The sequence below is a fragment of the Bremia lactucae genome, linkage group LG1, assembly GCF_004359215.1.
Source record: "Bremia lactucae strain SF5 linkage group LG1, whole genome shotgun sequence".
NCBI classification, from domain to species: Eukaryota; Oomycota; class Peronosporomycetes; order Peronosporales; family Peronosporaceae; genus Bremia; species Bremia lactucae.
In genome coordinates this window covers 11,511,556-11,533,898 of record NC_090610.1, presented here as the reverse complement: position 1 = coordinate 11,533,898, position 22,343 = coordinate 11,511,556, and the positions used below count along the sequence as shown (strand labels likewise).

Genomic DNA, 22,343 nt, shown 5'->3' with positions numbered 1-22,343 from the left:
TAACTTAATTATAACTAATACTAAACATGCAACTGAAATCTTATCTTATCTGTCTCTCTCTTTTGTTTACATCTACAGCTGATTAGTCTGCGGAATAAATAGATATAATGGTCTATACCTATTTATGGATAAGAATTCTGAACATTACGATATAAACTAATATTCTTCAAATATTATCTACCTTTTAGATAATATATTTATTAACAACCTTTAAGTGTTGATTTTATGTAACGACACACCCCGTTACACGAAGCGTCTAATTCACCGCAACCGATTCTAACAATCGAAGTCCATGTGATCAAAAAGTGATACGAGCGAGCAGTTCATACGCTTGCAAACTCAGATTTTAAATTGTACTTGAACTTGTGGAGTGAATAGTTCACACACAGAAGAGTTGATAGAATAGGACTACATATCATGTGGTGGTGCTGGATTTATATTCTGGGGTGGAGCAGGCTGAGTACGAATCCCAAAGGTAAACGGACTTGAAACGTTCCAACCGCTTTAAGTCGGGCCATCTTAAAACATATTACAGCTGATAAGTAGAGTGAAAGTCTGAATGTCTTCACAATGATGCCAAAGCACTTGCTTTTCTCCATTGTCTATGAATTGTTGATAACTTGAAATCTCAGTTAAGATTATTTTTAACTAACCCATTTATATCAGATAGACACAAGAACGAAAGTTATAAATTAAAGCTATAAACATTGCGTCATTTACTATGTATATTTTGATTAAAATTGCCCGATATAAAGTAGATCACTCCTTCATACAAATGCAGTTCACTTTTCTCGATACAGCTGCAATCTTTCATTAGGCACCAGCTTACGTGCCAAGCACATGGAACCATCATCAAATATTAAGGATGCATGGTGGAAAAATGTTGCCTAGAATTCATAAAATATCCTCATTTTTACCGGACGTTATTGAAGAGACTGGCATAAAATATCGATGCATGGCGTCTTTAAACCGTTTACCATAAAGACCCGATTCAATGATTGTAGGAGAAGATTGTCCAGCAATCATTCCAACAGACTTGCTAACACTCTCCACCCGCTTTATCAAATCGAATTGACGCAGGTAGTCAATTATACCAATGGTCATTTCCGACGGTGCCTCTTGTATCTTGTCAGTGTCGCCCTCTCGAAAGCTCAGTCCCAAAATCATCGAATAGTCCACGATATTAATTGAGCACAAAAACGTAGTATCATTTTCCACAGCCTTTGAAATATATTGATGGTGCTCTGCAAGTACGCCCAGAGGGAAGCCTTTCGTAAACTCTAGAAAATTGCCGTCTAGAAGAACGCGGTCCCCGACAACGTTTTGCTGAATCTCCAAATTTGCTAGTGGCCCGACAACGTTTTGCTGAACCTTCAAATTTGCTAGTGGCTTGACGAAACGATTACGAGAGCTTCCCTTCAAGTCATATCTTTGCGTAATCTGTTTTCGGTAAAAAGCATTTTCAGTAACGCATATATACTGCACCATTCTCTGGCCGGTATCCTTTCGGACAATCGTCGTCTGGTATAGTCCAAATGTTTTTGATAAAAGGCTGGCTCTGCCATCAAAGAAAACGCTCGCCATATAGCAGAAATATGCCGGAAGGCATCCCAAAAAGCTCTGTAATATGATTAGCATTTAATTAAAACAGCTAGATTCATAAATTGAATACCTGCATTTCTTTCGATGAAATGTGTTTGATGATGAAGCGATCATCAAGTGTTCGAAAAAATGAGGCACCCGATTTGCCACCACTTGCGTCCCATTGAGCAACGTGTGATATCGAGAAAATGTAGCTTTGCGATTTCCCGAAAAATAATTCACGCAAAACTTCGAACTATTTACCATACAAGTGTCATCGCCAAATCAAATAAATTCCAATCAAGATTTATAAGCATTGTATTGCTTACCTGAAGTGGGTAGTATGCTATCATTGACATTTCCCAGCATACGCATGACGCTGTTGACGATGTTTTGCCAGCAAGAAGTGACACGTGAAGCGGCATTTCCACTGCTGTGAAGCTAAAAGGTGTATTAAGCGTTGTTTCCAAAGCGGCACGCGACCAATTTGTGCTCGTTCCATCGAATATTTGTATCTGGGCAGCTACCGACTTAACTGCGTCGTTGTGGACACGAAGTTTCCAGCCGTCAAGCTCTTCTTCGTAAGAATCCGTCGATAGTGCATACGCGACGTATGTAATCGGCTGTGTCTCATTTACGAGCACTACTTGAGTTTTTGATCGGCAAGGAAGGCTTGGATGCCCTGCTGTCAACGCGTCAGGGAGACCTATCGTTAAGCCCTTTTCTGGATCTGATCGCCCAAGAATGCGATTTAAATCTTGAAGCGCCTCATTCCAAGTTGAACGTAGCTTTTAAGAAAAACTTCGATTACGTCTGCTTTTTATAATGATTAAGGAGAATACTTTGAAGGTTACGTACCTCAATTTCGTCGGCATAACCGTGCTTACTACTAAAAAATGGAATTACTGGTCTTTTTGACGATTCGACATTTGCAAGAGTTAAAGAAGATCTAGTTGCATTTCGTGTTGATGCCTCCAGCTTGGGTAGAGAGCCCAGAGCGACACTACTCCTGCATCGAGAAGGAGGATCGATCATCTCATCTCCACCATAATATCTTACGGTTGCGCCAAGCTCCGGTGGCGAAAATCCTGCAGTACGCGGAGATTGCATTGAGGATAAAGCAGCCATACGGTGGAATAGACTGCTTCCAAGTGTAAAAGACGCACTTTTTGGAGCAAGTGGCGCTGCCTGTATCAAAATGTGTTTCTTAATTAGCTTCCGTAGTCGTAGCAAGCAAGTGATCCATTTGCAAGCAAACAAATAAAGTGCACGCTGGGTGACATCGCAGGCACCTAAATTTCCCGCAAATTCGATTTCCAATTGCTTCAATTTAAACCTAAACAATGCGTCACCATTTCGCACCATTTTGGATATGCACATGACTTCAAGAATAAGTTGCGGGGAATAATGAGTCATATTGGTCTGTTCAAAAGCCTTCACAGCCCCATTGATTCCCTGTACTTTTTCCGTAAAGGATTTGGTTAGTGACTGTAGTTGTCGCTTTAAGCTCGCAAGACGCGCACTTGCCTCACTTTCAACAACTGCCCGCTCAAATTTTGCCCGTGAGGGAGCGCTATCGCTGCACTTTATATCGATACAAGCAAGGCGTAGGGACACCTTATGAAAGAACTCAAAGCGAGCAACAGAATTGCCGATGTTGAAGAAAAATACGTGTGAGTTTATAGTATGAGTACACGTAGCTGACGGTGAAGTTGGCAATGAATTCCCTTCAGCCTCGGTAAAAAGAACTTCCAAAAATCGGGCAAACGAATACTTGTAGATATACTTCTCCAGCGGAATAATTGGTGTTAACACCTTTTCGCATTCGCGACACCATCGCCAAAATAGAACTTGTGGATATTCGTTTTCTGTCGAACTTGGCGTTTCTGTTCTGCGCAAGGACGTTTGAGCCAAGAAATCTGGTGTAATGTTTGCTCGCAAATTAAGATCTTGTTCAAAGCCAAACGATTTGTCCATTAATCCAGCACCTTTCAGTTGACTAACCGAATTGGGTGAGGATAGTTTGACAATGTCCGGCAATTCTTCAAAAGATATTTTAATAGTTCCGGACCGGCAGCTAAATGAATGGGCGTGATCAGCCATCAAAGAATTACAATTTATATTCTGCACAAAGCATATAAGTAATCCCCTTGTTTGTCAATTGATGTAAAGTAACTTCCATTTCAGAATGACATACCTGACACTTAAGGGAAAGAGCTGCCAATTCTTGATTGAGGAAGTTACCGAATGTTACGTCGTCATCGGAACCGATTACAATACAAAGATGCTTAGGTTCGGCGCATTGATGAAAACGAGGATTGGTACTTCCACGATCAAGTATGCGCTGGGTTGATGTTGTGCACCAAGTTGTGCGTTGTTCCTCAATGTAATTCGATTGTTTTCTGGAGTTTAAGCTTAAGTGAGACAGGACGTTAGCTTCCAAGACCAAACGATATGCCATCAATAGCACTAAACGTGTCAGCCGCTTTAATACTCGCAGTGATGGCTTTAACGGACCAGTTATGAGAACAGTGCAACCATTTAGCGGATCGCATCCATCAAGGTACAAGTACGTATCAGAACGTACACGGCTTAAAATCACAGATGCTTTTTTTATTAATTTTTCCACTGGCAAGACCTCAATACCGGATTCGACAGGGATTGACTTGACTCGAAAAGAGCGGCAGCGGCCAGTTACATGAGCAGGAATGGCTTTGTCCACATGATCCACCGATGTTAACACGTCAGCTCCAATATGACGTGCAATACGGTATAGTAATTCGCTCTTGACGTTAAGCACAATTGATATTCGGCGCTCACATAGGAGCTCCCGGGCATACCGCGAAACAGTCTTCTCCACAAAAATCAAATCTGGCTCCAAAGCCGATATTTTATCGACCAATATGGCCATGTAACTTTTTTCTTGCTCCAGCAGCGTATCAAGGGAGCTCATCTTCCCAGCGCCGCTTGAGCGGTCGTAGCTTATTCCGCAGGCAAAAAGGAGAATGCGAGGATTAACAACCTGTTTAGCCATTTGCTTGTGGCTCAAGTGCTTGTGGCAGACAGTTCCGGCTAGCCATTTGAAATCGTACATCGGCTTTTTTTTAATAGCCTGGTAACTTGCAGGAATAGCAATGCTTTTAATTTTGACGAGGTTCGAGTAATTAAAACCATTCGGCGATCGAAAATTCATGCTGAAGAGTAAATGACCTATTACGACAGAAGTTATATCTTCCAGAGTCAATGCAAGTTGATTCAGATCAACAACTTCAGAGTCTGGCAAGCTGCTTGCTATATTTGAGATCGATCGTTTGATACCGTCGCGAACCTGCTCATGGGCGTTTTGCTGCATCCATCGAATTTTGCAAAGTAAGCCTACGCACTCGCTACATAAATTGAAATGTATCGTACCATGCATTTATCCAATGCGGCTTCTCTTCGCGATTGAGCCTTAGTGCGCAGGCAAGCAGCGTTTTCCTTTTGTATCTTTTCAGAAACAGACAACTTCTTAATTTCATGAGGCAATTCTTCATTTCCTTTAATTTGAGCAATCGCCTTATTCTCCATTAACCCACCGCACTCAATAATCTTAAGAAGTTCTGCGCTATAATGTCTTTTTCTTGTACGTGCTTGAGGGCAATTATTCCGCTTCATTATCAAGCTCTCCGATGTCTCAACTGAATTGGCTGAATCGATTGTAATGATTCTTGAATCCTCATGTTGTTTTACGTCTGGTTGATCTCTTAAATCTGAGTCAACTGGTGACAGTAACAATGAATTATCATTTAAACTCTCTGAATATCCAAATATTAGCGGTGATGGCCGTGTAAACGCAACTTCACAATTGTGTTGATAAGGCGCGGCTTTGTTAAGGTGGCTAGAAACCGATTCATTTGATGTCTCATTTCCATTCGGGCTTTCTATCGACAGTCGCTGGTGCTTCTTTGGCTTCATCTCATTCTTTAAAGCGGCATTTGCAAACTCAAAACAAAATGCGCACACCCGAACGTATCCCGGAAACCCGTGGAAGGTTCCGTCAATGAAATAATTACTGCACTCATGACAGAAGATTTGTCCGCATAATCGGCAATGATGGCGTCTCCGGAAGAGAAAAAACGCAGCCGAACAATCGTAACATACCTGAAATATCGTGTAAGTTAGAGCTATGAAGTTCACTGTGCCAGTCGACAACAATTGACTCTTTGCTTACCTTACAGAGGTGGTCCGGCATCCAGTATTGATTACTTGTCGACAAAGGGGGACAGCGAGCGTCTGCGATAGATACTGTGCAAAGCCCAGATTTTTTTCTAAATTAGTGAGCATTCATTCGACGACTTAAAAATTGTTACCGGCAGATCTCGAAGTCTCCGACTTCCTAGCGTCGCTTTCCGGTTCCTGCCACGCAAAAGAAGACTTATTAAGCTGATGTATTGAAAAACTTCAGCATCGATCAATAGCGCGGTTAAAGACGACAGTAAAGTATCATGCCTGAACGATAGATGCCAAGAATCCGGGCACAGGGAATGTCGTCAAGCTTAATGCATCAGAACCCATCCACATATCAGACACGTAGTTACAATCAAGTGTTTTGCCGCAATCCTTTTTTACCGCGAAGGGTCAAGATCAAGACGCTGATGTGGCGCTGACTGCAAGTGACGCTCTGCGTCCGCCATCTTTGCGTAAGGATATCTTGCCGTAACGCACTTGAAATTTGGGTAAATGGGTACTTATTTAAAATTCCCAAAATACGGACAATAACATGGTGCTGGGCAAGTACTGCTTCAATGAGGAGGCTTTCTCGGAGGAGGTGTTCGAAGTGGGATCCTTCCTGGAGAGTTGTCGTGCACGCAGCTCTATGGAAACCATCCACCAGGATCTAAAGCACTTTCAGGCAGCTCTGGAGAATCAACTTGTGGCTATTATCAATCAGGACTACGCCGAATTTTTGCAGCTCTCATCCAAACTCAAGGGCGTGGACGAAGCTGTCTCGAGCGTGCGCGCACCTATTCTGGAAATGATTGAGCGTGTGGATAATGTACAGCATACAATGGTACATGATCTTTTCGACATAGAAAATAATAGAACTCTATACACTGATGAAGCTTGGGTTGAGTGTGTAGAGCGCGTTGAATAGCAAAATCCAGAAGCAGCTGCTTATGGCGGATGAGTTGCAGCAGCAGGAAAAAAGCTTGAAGATTAGTATTTGGATCTCGCAGAAGCTGCTACTGCTGGAAGACTTGCTGGACGCTGAGCTGCCAATGACTAGTGACAAAGTCGAGCTGAACCATTGTATAAGTGCAGATCTCGAAGATAGTGGTGATGAAGAATTTGAAAATTTTGAGCGCATTAAAAAGACAATTTCTTCCACGAATGCAGTTGAGGGCTGCGCAAAATTGGAGCGCGCGGCTCAAATTTTTGTTCAGTTGGATCTCGAGTTTATGAAAGCTGCGCACTTGGGCACGAATCAGGTAGTAGATTCACTTTGTATATAGCTTGGTATGGTATGGTATGGTATGTGACGAACAAAAATGCGTTGGGGTAGGAGAAAAAACGGCTTTTCGCTGTTGAAGAAGCGCTTCTGCATCGACTGGAGACTGAATTTGCAACTGAAATCATCCCCGACACGTTTTATACTCGAGATCACACTATTAATGCAGAGGCTGTAAATTATTTGCTGCGAGCTTATGTGCTTATTAACAAGAGTCATATTCCCGAAGAAATGTTTTGTCGACTCCTCGTGCAACCTTTCGCTGAGGAAAAACTGACGCGCGGAACGCTGGACGGCCGCAATCGTGGCTCATGCGAGGGTCTATCTCAGATTTATGAGTCCATTTTGGAATTCATAACGAGCAAATTTGAAGCAGTACTTGCGCTATCAATTTGTCAAGGGGAGAGTAAGTGCTCGGTGGACATTCTCGGAAACGCAATTTGGAAACCTATTCAAAAGCTTTTGTCGTCAAAGCACGAAATTATTTTTCAGGCCGCTGATCCAAAACGTTTTCACCAAAGTTATACAATAAGCATGCGCTTTCTTAGAAATATTGAAGAGCGCTTCTGCAAAAGCGAAAATATGAAGTCACGTTTCCGGTCGCACGAGAGTGTTGTAGAATTTAAAGAAAAGTGGAATATCGATATTTACTTTCAACTTCAAGCTTCGATTCTGGCTTCTAGCTTTTCAGAGCCTTTTAATCTCAAAGGTAATAAGTCATTAGACACAACAAGCAGTATTTCAAGCTCAGTGGACAAGTCGACGCTGGCTTATGAAAGCTCAAGGCGCCTGTGGCAAGCAATGCAACATTGTTGGAGTGATCAAATTTTTCTCGCCCCGCTGCTTCCAAACTTATGCAAACTGTGTGTCCAGCTTCTAGCATATTATATTGACTTTTGGAAGGAACCGTTGCTGAGCACAGTCGCACTGATCAAAAGTGGGTCCAAGGTAGATTACGCCAACGTTCCGCCTGATATTTTATCGTCCGATGAAAATTTATTGTATGCTGCAAGTGATTTCCACGTGCTATACAGAAAGGTTTAAGAATTTAATCAATTGATGTGTACGATGCTAATTGCTGCATATTGCCATTTTAAGATTTCCGTCGATCTCCTACCAATCGTGACAAGCCGCGTCGATGGCTTTGCAGACGATTGCCAAGACTTCGTGGCTGGACTATACCAGGAGGTGTCGAGTCTTGATTTGAAAGATTCGTTTCTGTTTGCTTCCAAACTGAAGATTTCTGTTTTACTGTTCATTCAAGCCATTAGCATCACTGGCCGAGCTAGAAGTCAACTGCTGGTCTGTAGCTGTGACAATGGTATCTGCGGATTGTAAAAAGGTTCTTCCTGCAATCCGGTATGTTGAAAGGTGTGAGAAGAAATAAGGTTGCGTTATTGCTGATTTTTTCATTCTGGCAGGACTGTAAAGGGACAGTATCAAATGACCAATAAACCTTCGCCTTCAACTCGGTCGACATATGTGCCAAACATAGTCCGGTACATGAATACTTTTGTTTTTGCTTTTCATTGTTAATGAATTCTATTGACATGTCAAAAAAACACCATGGCCGTACCCCCTAGACCGATTCAAGAATTCATAAAGAAGTGGGACGTTTACTTCGATGCAAACAAAAGGCAGCAATTGCTTCAAGCTATCGTTGACGAAGTCTCCGATGTATACTTAACTATGTCAATTGAATTGTTAAAGTCTGCATGGGAGCTCGAGCAGTCACTGAAGAGCCGAAAGTTGCAGCGACGTTCTGGTCCCAGCTCCGACATTGATAACAGCGCGGTCTCTGACACGGAAAAGATGCGTTTGCAGTTATTGCTCGACCTCGAAGAAGTGCAGCGGTATGTCGCCTCAGCTGAATGATATTTTTAAAACAATAACGCTGATCTTAGCTTAATAAATGCATAGAGAATTAGCGGCAATGGGGCTGGACGTGAAGCAATGTATTGGATTGCAATCAGCTATTGCCAAACTTTGCGAAAGAGTCAATTAGCTGCTTCAGTAATTATTCGATTGGCTAAAATTCTTTAAGGAAACAAAAATTAAAACAATAGACAACAATCTGTGGTGATATTTTGCAACGATGGAAACCTGGAGTGTGCCGCTCTGGCGATGGAGTTTGTGCGCGGCGATGGCAACTTTATCTTTGTGGAAAATGGGGGAGCTAGTGATTAGCAGTGGATCGTCTTGGTGCAGATTATTTAAGAAGAAGTCTCAAAAAGAGATGTATCCTACCGGATTTTCTGGATTGATTGGCAACACACCACTCGTAGAGCTAACCAGTTTGTCTAAGGCCACAGGGTGCCAAATTCTGGTAAATATAAGCTTTATGATATTCTTCTGTCTTATTCATCGTGAACTTGGTTTTGGCAATGCCGTCGACTAATAGGGCAAAGCAGAATTTTTGAACCCAGGAGGTAGCTCTAAAGATCGAGTTGCAAAAGAAATAGTGGAAAAGGCCGAGCGTCAAGGGCTTCTCAAGCAGGGAGGGACCATTATTGAGGGTACTTCGGGTAGCACGGGCATCAGTTTGTCTCTCTTGGCGCGAGGTTGTATTCGATTCGAAAGGCTTATAGGAATTTGAGACATCGTAACGCATTGTATTTGCACAGCTCGCAAATATAGATGCATCATTGTAATGCCGGATGATCAAGCAAAGGAAAAAAGTCATTTGTTGGAGCTGTTTGGTGCTGAGGTCGTGTTTGTAAGGCCTGCATCTATCGTAAGCGCTAAGCACTATGTGAACGTAGCCAAACGTTTGGAACTCAAAACCGAAGGTAATTCAAATTTGTCAAAGTGCTTAAGATATAAGTGAGGAACGAAAAGGTCGGATTTGATATTCGCAGGAGGGTATTTTGCCAATCAATTTGAAAATACGACTAATTTCGACAGTCACTACGCCACAACTGGCCCTGAAATTTGGCGCCAGACTCATGGATCAATAGATGCATTTGTGATGGGTGCTGGTGGGTCTCACAGCGCTGTATTGAATTTTTCAAAGCGTCCTATTAGTTCCGATTGCCATTGGCTTGTAGGTACGGGAGGCACCATCGCAGGGACGTCGACGTATTTAAAAAAACAGAATCCAAATGTGCAAGTGTTTCTTGCTGATCCTCAAGGTTCTAGCTTGTACAATAAGGTGACTAAGTTGTTGTTGCAACTATTATCTACGTATGGTCTCTTCATCCTAATTAATTCTCAGGTTCGAAGCAATGTTTGCTACGCTGCCGAGCAGGCTGAGACCAAATTGCGACGACACAGGTACATTGAGCCAGTGATGCAATGCGATTTCTAAATGACTTGACATTTTAATTACCTATTTAAGGTATGACAGCATCGTAGAAGGTGTTGGCATCGACCGCTTGACTGAAAACTTTATGCTAGCCAAAATTGACGACGCATTTAAAGTGACAGACCAAGAAATTGTTGAAATGTCCCGCTTCCTATTGCGCGAGGAGGGCATTTTTGTAGGCAGCTCTAGCGCACTTAACTGCGTTGCTGCTGTACGTGCCGCACGAAAGCTCGGTCCGGGCCACACCATTGTGACAATCCTGTGCGATTCGGGTTTGCGTCATCTTACCAAATTTTGGAATGAACATTTTGTTCACGAAAAGTGGCATCTTACGCCTACAGCTTCGCACCTAGAATTTCTAGATGGCTCCACAGGGCAGCCGTGACCTGTGAGCATACTTTAACAGCTATGTAAAACCACGATATTCAGCCGTTGCTCGAGAAAAACCTAAAATTTTGATAAAGTTTGCAGATAGACTATAATGGCAGAAAAAAATGCAGCGGCAATTATTGAGAGCAAAACATTATTGCGACTACACTAGAAATGTAAGACCTGTCTCAAAAATTGACTTAAAAACAGGCTCTATACACTGACTAGGAAGGTGGCAATCGATCCTAGTGGTGTAGTGGTGCGCCACTCACTTCAGTACCGGGAGGTCCCGGGTTTGATACCCGGGGCCGACAAATCCTCCATAGTATAATGAGGAGGTGGACTTGTCCTGTGCACCAATTCGTGTAAATGATTAAAAAAAAAGCTAACCATTCAATTGAAGGGAAAATCGGTGTAACCAACTAGGAGAGGTGGCAATATCGTGAAAGCCTTCAAGACGAAATAGTTAGTACATGGCAGTTGCTGAAGCAAATTACACAAAATTCTATACATAAAATATTTTGCTGAATGCACAAGTCTGTCAGCTAATCAAAAGCCTACTTCAGCTTTAAGCGCCTCAGCACCGTCTCACGACCTAGCAGCGTAATCGTATCTCCAAGACTGGCACCGACGTCCATACCAGTCAGGTAGTAACGAATTGGCATAAGCATCCTACATGCAGCAACTGTTAAAGGTGTAGCAGATAATTTTAGCATTAAATCGCACTTTTTAAGTCCCAAGTTTCGTTTCTTTGCAATGGCTTTGATGCTTTTTGTTATGATATTCTGCACGAATGTGATTTTCAAATTTAAAAGATACAGCCTAAAGCAAAATGGAAGGATATTGACGCACCGGTGTAAAGTCTTGATCTGAAAGGCTGCAAAGATTTGCATGAATTTCTGCTACAAGCTCAGCCGTGCCCTCGTCAATATACTTGGCTTTCATCTCTTGAGCATCCAACGAATTGAGATCAGGTTCTGCAAAAAACGATATACATAATGGTCCGAACTCAGGCAGTGCGCTGACACGTTCCTGAGGAAGCAAATAAACACAATAGCGCCTTTTAAAGAGACACCAATGTGTCATCGTTAATCAAGCTTGCTGATACCTTCATCAAGCTCAGTGCTTCCCAAATATAGCTCACACCAAATTTCTCGACAAGGTCAGCTGAAGTAAGTGACCTGCCTGCAGCTTTGAGAGAAGAAGAAATCATCGGCAGCACATCGTTTACGACAGCTAACTTATGATTTTCGGTTAAAGGTTCCACGGCAAAGAGCGCCCGTATATGGCGTGAATTTATCCAGCGAAGACGATCGGTATTTACAACCGAGCCTGCCTTGTTCACGTGATCGATGGAGAACTAAGTTTAATATTTAAATGAGTCCTTCGAAATTCAGAAGATCCCCAATTGAATTTCATACATGATTCATGAGTTCCTGCATCTGAAATATTTCCTGATTACTTCCATTAGCAGGGTTCCAACCTAACAGAGCGACAAAGTTTACTATGCTGCTTGAAAGAAATCCCTTATCCTGTAAGTGCATTGTACAAAAAACTTAAAAACACCATTATTGAAAGAGAAAACACCCCCATACCCTAAAATCCTCGACAGCGACATCTCCCTGACGCTTAGACAACTTCGAGCGGTCTTCATTCAATAAAAGGCCCAAATGTGCCCACTTCAAAAACGTAATGCAAATAAAAAATGATTAATGACCCCGCGTCTTTGCAACCTTCATCGAACGCAACAGCTTCGTACAGTTGGGACCTTAAAACCCATTGCCTTATATAAGATTACGTGCTTCGGTGTTGAAGGCAACCATTCCTCACCACGAATGATATGAGAAATGCGCATGGCGTGATCGTCTATCACATTGGCGAGGTGGTAGGTCGGATAACCGTCACTTTTCATAAGAACTTGGTCGTCAATACCGGCGTGGTCGAATTGGACGTATCCACGCAGCAAATCTTTGACAATTGTCTTACCCTCTGGTACTTTTAGTCGAATTGTGTGTGGTACTTTGCGAGCCACGCGCGCATTCACCTCCTTTTCGTCCAAGCCGTGACATGCCCGGTCGTACATCGTTGCCTTGCCTTGGCACGTCTGCGAGTCCCGCAACTTCTGCAAACGTTCATTTGAACAGAAGCAACGGTAGGCGTGACCACTCTACAAGCAATTATGTCGTAGTATACATTTTTCTTTACGGTAAGAAAAATAATAACGTAATTTCACACCTGAACTAGCTTCTCGGCCGCTTCTTTGTAAATCGCAAGTCGCCGGGACTGAATGTATGGACCGTATGGGCCACCAGCATTGGGACCTTAATTGCAACAATATATTTAAAATCACAAGACTCGGTATCAAAGATGCGTAGCGCATATTTATACAAACCCTCATCTTCCTCAATTCCACACCACTTGAGGCTCTTCACGAGTGCTTCCACAGATCCTTCCACCTGACGTGTCTGTATGCGATCGGACAATCAGCTCGTGCTTACAAAGATACGATAGACTGAGGAACGGTTACGAACTTTATCGGTGTCTTCAATGCGCAATATGAATTGCCCGCCGGTTCTTTTGGCAAAAAGATAATTGAATAGCGCCGTGCGCAGGCCGCCCAAATGTAGGTAGCCCGTAGGGCTCGGGGCGTAACGCACTCGCACAGCAAAATCGCTAGCTTTTCGTTCAGAGACACTTTTAGTGCACCGTCGCAGATTCAGAGCCTTCGGCCACAACAGGACGCGGCTCTGCAGGCGAGAGAGCTGCATTTGAATCCTCATATAAAATGGATCAAGCAACATTTTTTTCTTGAAAATGGAAATTGTCTAACGTAAATAAAGATAGATATGACATAAATCGGGATAACGAAGTCCAAAGAAAGAAAGTTTTTGAACCATAATATTCCCTTTCGTATTTCTTACAATTAATGATGGATCTTTTCTCGCTTTCGCTCTAATGTTTACAAGCTCTGAGATTTTGTTAAAGACTGTATCAAAAGCCCGCTTGTTTAAAGCGGTGTTTTGCAAGATCCACTAGGTCGGAAGATTCGTCAAGAATTATAGCGCAAGGATTTTTTTTTAGACATTCTGCAAACTTTTATCTGTTAGGAAAAGCGGCACATTTCTTCTAATACCTTAAGACGAGTATGATAGCCAGGACGTTCGCCATCTACAATGAGGAGCCCTAGGCCATACATAGCCACAAGCACAAGCCTCGGATCTGAAAAGACTGTTTTCTGGCAAATAGTCCACCATTGATGTTGAGCTTCCATGCTCTGCAACAAATGCAAGGCCCCGCAGTTGGTCTCGTATATATGCCAAGGAACCGGCAAAATGTGAGGCAACCCAGTGTTTGTCCAACAACTAAGTACAGGGTTGCGTTTACCCTTTTTGTCTCCAGCAACTGGCTCACCATCATCCGAACAAATGCAAATTAATGACCAAGATCGCAGGATTACTTTTGCCTGTGCGAGCGGGAGATAACTTTAGATTGGCCTTTGATGAATGCATCTTGGTCATTATATTTGAGCAGACATAAGCGTATGACCCTACCGTTATTGATCGGAGATCTAGAGTGATCTTGTAATATTAATATTGTCTTAAGACATGATTTTTATCAAGCCATAGTGGCTATTGACGCGTCTTCACCTGAAAATCCCCCACTTTCACGCATGCGGGCTGAATGTAGTGCTGCTTATAATACTCTATTGTACCAAAAAAAAAAAAAAAACGGTAATCTTTGGGCTAATCGCTATCACCTGAAGCACGCGCGAATAGCATTTGAAAATCCATTTTGCTCGAACGCTGGGATCCAAGCCTTCACACCAGACATCAAACATCAAACTACTTGTAAATATCTGCTTTCGTTTTGTCTTTTGTTTGCCTTCATATACTGGTGTAACGAACAACTTAAAAGTCTTGCTCTTCCTAGCACGATATAATCGCTATCAGAATCAAGACGCCTTCATAGTCGATATTTTTAAGTAATTTGCCCACCGCTTGCTTTCGTCGAGTCAAGATTTCGATTCGGCGCCGCAGCCGCCGCAGCTCGTGTTGTTGAGCGCGATGGAGCTGCCACTTTCGCCACTCGCAAGGCATATCAATAGCCACAGAGCGCAAAACGAAGATTAGCACCGGAAGCAAGATGTAAAATAAGAAGCATAGGAAGCCGAACAACGCTAAAAGCTCTTGTGCAAGCGCACGGAACATCGCCAAAATCATGCCAGTAGAATCACTTTTTAGCCAATCGACTGTAAGGAGAAGTTGAACGCATAGAACACTACACTATTATTTTAACATCGTGGGTTTGCTTGTTTAAATTGCTACAATAAAATAGAAGACAGGAAAGTCCGCACGAGTCGTCTCTCAAAATTAACAAGCAATGGCCTGTCTGCACAGCCTGACAACAATTTACGAATTTGGTGCGATTTTGGCCTGGTGATAACCACCTTGGAATGTTGGCGGGAGGTCGATACTGGCGCCTAGATCTAGTAGCATCTGCTCCAGTCGAGACACGATTACGTCGAAGGAAGGTCGGTCCGCCGCGTCCGACTTCCAGCACTCAATAATGAGATTTATGTACCCGCTGTCCATACCTTTAGGAATCGGAGGACGGATACCGGCATTGATTGTTTTATTATAAAACTTTATAGGGGCCATCCCAATAAATGGATTTTGTAGACCGCCGGCTATCATTTCCCACATAACAATGGCAAAGCTAGAGGTTAAACGTAGTAGTGCATTAAAAAAGTATCGTAGACGATGAAAAAAACAGCAGCGATAAATTACCTCCAATTATCGGCCTTAAAAGAGTAGCCCAGGTCTTCATCCAAAAGAACTTCTGGAGCAACCCTGTCATATTTAGTAGCCCAAGTAAGCCATAAACGAAAATCAGCGATAACACATCATGTTCCTGTACTTGCCATCCTGTAGTACCACATTGTGTAAATGCAGTGTCAGAATCGAGCACCTTACTAATGCCAAAATCTGCCACCTTGACTCGCCAGTCATCATCGACTAAGAAGTTGTGGGACTATTTTACAAAAATAGGTGAACAAATTTTTAATATTTAAAAACAAATCAAGCGCTTATTGTACCTTGATGTCGCGATGGATGATGCGCATAGAGTGAAGGTATTGAATTCCTCTTGCAGCATCAAGCATCATTCGCAATTTAAACTGTATACACAAACAGGGCAACCGTCAGAGGCATTCCACGCAAAAAAAAACAATATTGAGAAAAACTCGCACCTTCCAAGGAATCGTCTTGAAATTGTTGCTGTGAATCACTTCGAATAAGCTATTTAAATAACATGTAAGAATAAGTATGACTGGTTAACAGAGAAAGATATCAACTTTCACGTACCTTTTGCGAGAACAATACTCTGTAAGAATCATCAGCTTTGGATCCGTACATGCTCCAATAAATAACACGATATTTGGATGCTTCAATTTCCGAAGTAAAGCAACTTCTTGTCGGTAATCGCCTAGTATTTTATCAGTTAACCGTGCATAGCGAAAGGACTTCACGGCTACTTCAGCAGCATTATTACGATTCATCCAAAGTCCACGGTAAACAGTAGCGGCTTTCCCACATCCCAATTCGTTTTCTTTGCCGCTAAGAATGTGTATACTTTCGTACGGAATCTCCAGATACTGATTCTGAGACTCAAGTACGCGCGCATGCTCCTGTAAAGCTGATACGTCTTCTTTCGCAAGTTTCTCCGAAATCGATCCAGTCAAAGAGGCCGACGAATCCGCACGATGAACGACCTTGTGATTACCAGTCGGGGAAAGCGAGTCATGATCTTTTGTTTTGGCAACAACTTCTTCAACGACATCTACCATGCGCTTAAGAGGCTTAAGACCTTCGCCAGCCTTCCGCCGAATTAAATAATGCGTCATAGTCAAAATTTTCCTCAACTCGGCTTCACGAGCTTCTACTCCTCGTTGCACTTCATGTCGTCGCTCAGCTGAAAGACTTACTGCAGCAGCGCCAGAATTGATCTAACGCAACAAGATATATTTAATACACAAGCGACACACATGCTTGCAAATGCGCAGGCTAAGTTGTACCTGCTCGAACAGCTTTGCAAGCACTGAATTTTTGCCATTATCCTTGTCGTCGACATGAATCTTGTCACCATGGGCAAGCCCAATGTCTTTTCGGATGCCTGCATTTTCGTCCTCCAACATAAGTGCCGTTGAAAGTTGGGAGTCTGCTCAAAAGATAAAAGAAGCATCACAGATTATGCTAGCCCACCTAAGGAAGTACACTCGTGCGTAATAGAGGCTCACCTTTGGCAAGATCATCCGTCTGTCGAATCCATACAATGCGTTGACGATCCTTCGGAATTCCAATGTTCGAAGCGATTTCTTGTCGAAGCACACCTACTGTGGCATCAAATGGGATCTCAAGGCAAACCGGCGCTTGCGTATCACCTGATGCTTGGACACAGACCTGGCGCATGTAATGTCATTATACATTGATTTCTACCGATACAGCTTCTTTGGTTCACGTACGACTCGAAGTAATAAACAGTCATTGTCCACGGCCCGTCTAATGCGCTCACGAATAGCTTCTTCTGAAATTTCTGACTGCGTGCTAGCAAAGAAATGAACCTAAATACAGAAAAGGTCATAAGATTTCACGAAGCATCCCTTTAATGTGAAATGTTATTTGTACGTGGTGTGGAAATACGCGGTAGATTTCGCTACTATGAACATGAGCAGTCACCGCTCGCTGAAGCTTTGAGCTCGATGCAAATGAGTCTCGCCGCTGGGGGGACCGCTCTCCGTTCGAGCCAGGTCCAAACCATAGGTCAACTTCGTCGTCCGAAGTCCCACCACTGAAGCTATTTTCTGCGCTTTGCCACGTTACCAAAACGTATTTCGACACAATCCGCTCAGTTCCACGATGTAGTGGAACATCCACTCGCAAGTAAATGTACATCGTGCTTCCATCTTCCAGTACTGAGGTAATACCGCCAATTCCTTTCAAGGCATACAACCCAGTCTGAGCGATCACAAACCACAAATTAGATCTATACATCACTATCGCCTACCAATATAAACGAACCATGCCCTTTTCCACAACAATCATTCTCCGAATTGAGCTTTCGTAATCCGAGTGATCATACCCACAAACCGCCCAATTAAAAGGAGAGAGTTCCGATCGAATATCTTGCACCGTAGCCGTCACCTCAGGTGTAAATTGAATGTCGCTCGTGACAAATCGCCTTGACGAGCTTCGCGGCCGCCGTCGTGGAGTCTGTAAGAATACCGAGCCATCCCTGTCAAGCGATATCAATCCTTTTGCGATTAGCCTTCAAAGAAAAGTAAACATGCTTGACATCTAACTTCATGTTCGTACATAAGCTCCTCGGGATTGCGTAATGTCACGTGCGCGACAGCTTCCATGTGTTTCTTTAGTTGCAAAAAAATTATCCTTTTTCTGCCCAACACGCATTGCCTAAAATTTTGCACTTACCTTTATAACTTGATTGAATTCAGCATACTTCGTTCGAAGATAGATAGGGAGGTTGCGTCCTTTCCAGCAGAAAGACAGCACGTTAATTGGTGCAGAGTTCTCGTCATAGCAATCGATACTTGTAAGTCCATAGCACAGCGAAGTAGGCGAAAAGAGCTCGGATGGCCACTGAGACTGATCCGAGATATTTCCGTGTCCTGAAGCGAGAACTTTTAGTGTGTTTCGCTTTTCCCGCTGTTCCTGCATTTACCCAAGTAATAGAGTTATAATTTATACGCCTAGTTACCATATACCAAGAAAACGCACGGCAAAAGTAAAGACGACCCACGTGGGTGAATTCTTTGTCTTAATGTCGTGTAGTACAGCATCCACCTGGCAAAAGCGAAGATCTTGAGCCTTAACTGTGCGCACATACGTGCGCGGCATTTCCATGCCGTTGCGCTTGGTGTGAGCAAAGCACAGAATCCTGATGTTCGTATGCGCAGACAGCAACCGCCGCCTCGAATTCTATCGATTTTTCGATTTATTTCCGAAATAAAGTGCCTATCTCGCGTTAATTGATTCAGGTGGCTTACGAGACCTGACAAAGCAGAGCATTACTGTGAGACTTTTTAGCAATTGCCCATTTTTAAGTAGCAAATCACCTTGTGCACCCGATACGTTCCGTTAATCTTTAAAGAAAGTGCTTTGGTAGCATGCGTTGCTTGCCCTCTTTTCCCGTGGTGTCTGCTTGAGTTCCTCACTCGCTGTACCGGTACTGTGCGTTAGAGTACTACGAAAAACAACAGCGGATCGTACAGTCGCCTCCGTCAGTGCTGGATTGGCTGATTCGTATGAAATCAGGCTCACAATTGGATAAAATGTCAGCCTAAATTCTATAGGTGACGATTGCTTATTTGTCACGATGCTTCATTAATCTTAAAAGGTACGATACTAAATAGGTTCAAGTCGTAAACTCCTCGTCCGATGATGCGGCATCAAGGGCAACGAAAAATGTTGAAGCTTGCTTAACAGTGATTATACTGAGTGAAAAAGCTTACCGGTGCATTTGACAACCGCTAAGTGTCGTAGTTACTCTTAGCTGTCGTTTCTGCATACAATGACCGACTTGTGCGCTACAAATTTAATTGGCGCCATTGCAACATGGCTGAATGTTACGTATAGTAGAGCTCAAGACCCATGCCATCGTGAATTTCGTAATCCTCGAGCGTAATGTGGTCCTTGTAAATGGTGTACCACTTCTGAATCCGAATTTTTTCGGGCCGTGTACCCACCTGCGCAGCCACAAGCTTCTTAAGGTCTCCGACGGTATCATCTTCGTTGCACTTGACTCGAATTTTCTTGCCTAGGCGGTCGTTCAGGATCACCTCAATCATTGTCTGCCAAAAAAAGTTAAATGTCGATACTAAATAAAATACTATATAAATAGTCCAGATATTATCCGACTTCTTCGACAATGGAGGAACAGATTTATCGCTTTATACTAGGCGATGTCTCTTTGGATGTGTGCTTCGGAATATAGCTTTATTTTCATGTAGAAAGAAAGCCTACTCAAACTCGCCCTTTCACTGCGGCTTCACCAGATGCACCGACAGCTATTAGTGGATGGAATGAGGCTAGAAGATCTCTACGATGTAAACTTCATCGAGCGCACAATTGACACGCCCAACTTAGAGCAGGATAGCGTCTTTGTAAGCTGTGTCCACTGCAAACAACAGGTACTTATCATGTGCGCATTTTAATGATTTTGCATGTTGACCATGACGCTCCCGTAGGTGCACGCGACTCGGTAAAACAACCATTTGGAAAAGTGCAAGACCGGTTCGCGACGAATGGTCACATTCAAGAAGCGGCAAGATGCCGCTCGAGAGACGGAACGCAAGCAGCAAAAAACTCCAAGTAAACCCCAAATATATAATGCTGCCGTAAGTAAACAGTTATTACAGCTGTATCATTTATTACTCATATTTCAGGCAAATCGAGTCAAAATCCATGTCGGAAACTTCTCAAGTCCCCAGTGCTACCTCGCTTCTATGAATCTCTGCAGCATTACGATCCTTTAACTCATTCTTCGTTGCCGCTACGTTGCGCCGCTTGCCGTCCACGACAGTGTCTTCGCATTATTGCGTAGCAGCTATGCCCTCTTGCAGACGTCCACTTGGATCATATCTGCAACTTTTCGCCATGTTGTCCGTACGGTGCGTCCTTGTTAAGCAGAGCTTCTCCATCGCTCTCTTTGTTGTAAAGAACGTCTGCAATGCACTCGCCATTTTTAAAAGCTTGATGATAAGTTTTACTTACAATTATGGCTTGTGCCGTGCCTCCATCAAACGTCTGAGAGTCAGATTCAATTTCTACCTCACTATCTGCTTCGGCTTCAGTACTTAATGGCTCGTCGAACTGACATCCCATGCATTTGAAAGATTTTACGAGCCCACGTTAGAAGAATAATGTTGCCATATGTCATATATCCGATTGGTGAAACAAGCACAGGATTTTTTTAACTACAGTTGGAGTCCGGTAGCAATAGACTGATTCAAGTTTTTAAATGGGCTCGACGTAGCTGACAAGAGAGTTCAACATACGACGCTCCATCACAGTTGCTTTCGTAGCTTTGGTTGCTTCCATAAGGCACATTACTTCATCTTAAGTGTTAGTAAAGTTGGTCTTGTCCTGGAATTGCTTCGCTAAGCTCGACACTGATTTATTATTTTTAATGACAGCAGATGATCGCTTGATAGCGTCAGATAAGCGCTTGATAGCGCCAGATAAGCGCTTGATAGCGTCGAAGTGGTAGTTTTGAAATGCACCTCTAGAGAGAAAAGACATGGTTATGAAATATATGGCTAGTTGTTCGAATGACAGTGCGGCACTGGTTAATTGGACGCCTGAGTGCTTGTTCGTTAAACAAGCTTTTGGATAGTCACAGATGACGGCTTCTTGTCGTTGTTACGATATCGGATAGACAATAACGACGGTTTGTGACAACAACACGAAGCCGTCATCAGACTGTCTGATACCTATCATCGTCTCTAAAGTAGCAACTGGAGCTGTCAGTGTTGGAGGTGATGAGATCGCAACACAATGTAATAGTGATTGCGATGACTACGGTAATGCAGTTAATGCTCGTCAGTCGAGCACAAAAAAACTCGGTCTTGAAAGCATCTGTACTGGGGAGTAAACCGTAAATGTGTTCCAGTGCATGACACTTAAAACCAGCAAACCAGATTTTAAGTGGGCAATTTTTGGATCATTTGACCTTACAACTTTGCCCTGATAAATGGCTCAGAGTACATTGTATGACATGCGTCCCAGGCTCAGTCATCACCACTAACCACTCACCCGCTTCAAACCTTAACCATCAACCTGACTCACGAAAAGCTTTACGATACATGGACGTTTACCGGAAAGGTCTCACCGGAAAAGCAGCAGAGTATGCAGTGAGAAAGTACAAATCCGAGTTATCTTTACATTAAATTATCACTTAAAGGTTGTTTATAAATATATTATTTTAGCGGTATATAATATTATGGGAACATTACTTTACAGAGTAACAATCGAAAAGCTTATTCGTTGGTACATATAGGCCTCCAGTCAGCACTGGACGCGCGCAAAGAGAGAGTGTAACGGATAGTATCGTTACATTAAATTAACACTTAAATGGTTAGTAAATATGGGGATTCGCTAACCACGCCCCCCAGTTTTCGCTAACCAGCCCCCCCCCAATACAGAACCCCAAAGCTTAAGTCTTGAGCAATGATTGGCTGCATTTTAATAAACGAATTTTGACTGGCTGACGTATATATATGGCCAAATGGCAAAGGCATGCATATGGAAGCTGAAAACGGCAGAAGCTTGCAAACTTAACGTATGGAAGCTAAATTTTAACGGCGATCACAAGAAGAAACATTGTTTTGAAGCAATTATAGAAAACATCGTTCTGGAGCAGTTATACAATACTATGAGTAACAAAATCAGTAGCAGGAGGAAAAGAAAAGTGTTCCCAATCATCTGCAAACCCAGAGCATCTAGGTTGATCGTCTGTGGAAGATCTGGGTCGCCGTGGAAGATGGATCGGCATTGACATTAGTAGAAGCAGGTTCAGTGCACCCTC

General features: G+C 43.0%; 6 protein-coding genes across 6 annotated transcripts; 2 read left to right on the top strand and 4 right to left on the bottom strand.

Annotated features, from left to right (window-relative positions):
- Positions 1-703: 703 nt before the first annotated feature.
- CCR75_001228 (uncharacterized protein) lies at positions 704-6,254 on the bottom strand (the record flags this gene model as incomplete). Its single annotated transcript, XM_067959332.1, has 10 exons — positions 704-1,620; positions 1,673-1,837; positions 1,911-2,369; positions 2,440-3,705; positions 3,779-4,927; positions 4,993-5,721; positions 5,792-5,865; positions 5,931-5,976; positions 6,076-6,115; positions 6,190-6,254. The coding sequence occupies 10 exons, from the start codon at positions 6,252-6,254 to the stop codon at positions 895-897; spliced, it is 4,719 nt and encodes a 1,572-aa protein (XP_067820341.1). The 3' UTR covers positions 704-894.
- An 86-nt stretch (positions 6,255-6,340) lies between these two features.
- On the top strand, positions 6,341-11,015 carry CCR75_001227 (uncharacterized protein; the record flags this gene model as incomplete). Its single annotated transcript, XM_067959331.1, has 13 exons — positions 6,341-6,631; positions 6,702-7,049; positions 7,124-8,092; positions 8,168-8,257; positions 8,334-8,428; positions 8,491-8,922; positions 8,990-9,395; positions 9,471-9,630; positions 9,694-9,858; positions 9,928-10,047; positions 10,117-10,220; positions 10,284-10,342; positions 10,407-11,015. 6 exons carry the CDS (start codon positions 6,341-6,343, stop codon positions 8,603-8,605), a joined length of 1,908 nt encoding a protein of 635 aa, XP_067820350.1. The 3' UTR covers positions 8,606-8,922; positions 8,990-9,395; positions 9,471-9,630; positions 9,694-9,858; positions 9,928-10,047; positions 10,117-10,220; positions 10,284-10,342; positions 10,407-11,015.
- On the bottom strand, positions 11,000-13,543 carry CCR75_001226 (uncharacterized protein; the record flags this gene model as incomplete). Its single annotated transcript, XM_067959330.1, has 10 exons — positions 11,000-11,414; positions 11,469-11,527; positions 11,595-11,774; positions 11,818-12,102; positions 12,164-12,274; positions 12,338-12,421; positions 12,502-12,909; positions 12,978-13,063; positions 13,135-13,207; positions 13,274-13,543. The coding sequence occupies 10 exons, from the start codon at positions 13,541-13,543 to the stop codon at positions 11,300-11,302; spliced, it is 1,671 nt and encodes a 556-aa protein (XP_067820349.1). The 3' UTR covers positions 11,000-11,299.
- A 1,125-nt stretch (positions 13,544-14,668) lies between these two features.
- Positions 14,669-14,962, bottom strand: CCR75_001225 (uncharacterized protein; the record flags this gene model as incomplete). The annotated part of the gene is made up of 1 exon (XM_067959329.1): positions 14,669-14,962. One exon carries the CDS (start codon positions 14,960-14,962, stop codon positions 14,669-14,671), a length of 294 nt encoding a protein of 97 aa, XP_067820348.1.
- A 189-nt stretch (positions 14,963-15,151) lies between these two features.
- Positions 15,152-21,775, bottom strand: CCR75_001223 (uncharacterized protein; the record flags this gene model as incomplete). The annotated part of the gene is made up of 15 exons (XM_067959327.1): positions 20,005-21,775; positions 18,874-19,947; positions 18,536-18,809; positions 18,230-18,469; positions 18,113-18,165; positions 17,819-18,065; positions 17,426-17,755; positions 17,263-17,361; positions 17,038-17,200; positions 16,816-16,958; positions 16,106-16,746; positions 15,991-16,039; positions 15,838-15,918; positions 15,716-15,773; positions 15,152-15,429 (listed from the first exon to the last, which is right to left on the bottom strand). The coding sequence occupies exons 3-15, from the start codon at positions 18,659-18,661 to the stop codon at positions 15,152-15,154; spliced, it is 2,508 nt and encodes an 835-aa protein (XP_067820346.1). The 5' UTR covers positions 18,662-18,809; positions 18,874-19,947; positions 20,005-21,775.
- Positions 19,686-20,292, top strand: CCR75_001224 (uncharacterized protein; the record flags this gene model as incomplete). The annotated part of the gene is made up of 4 exons (XM_067959328.1): positions 19,686-19,733; positions 19,768-19,947; positions 20,047-20,154; positions 20,203-20,292. The coding sequence occupies 4 exons, from the start codon at positions 19,686-19,688 to the stop codon at positions 20,290-20,292; spliced, it is 426 nt and encodes a 141-aa protein (XP_067820347.1).
- Positions 21,776-22,343: the final 568 nt, after the last annotated feature.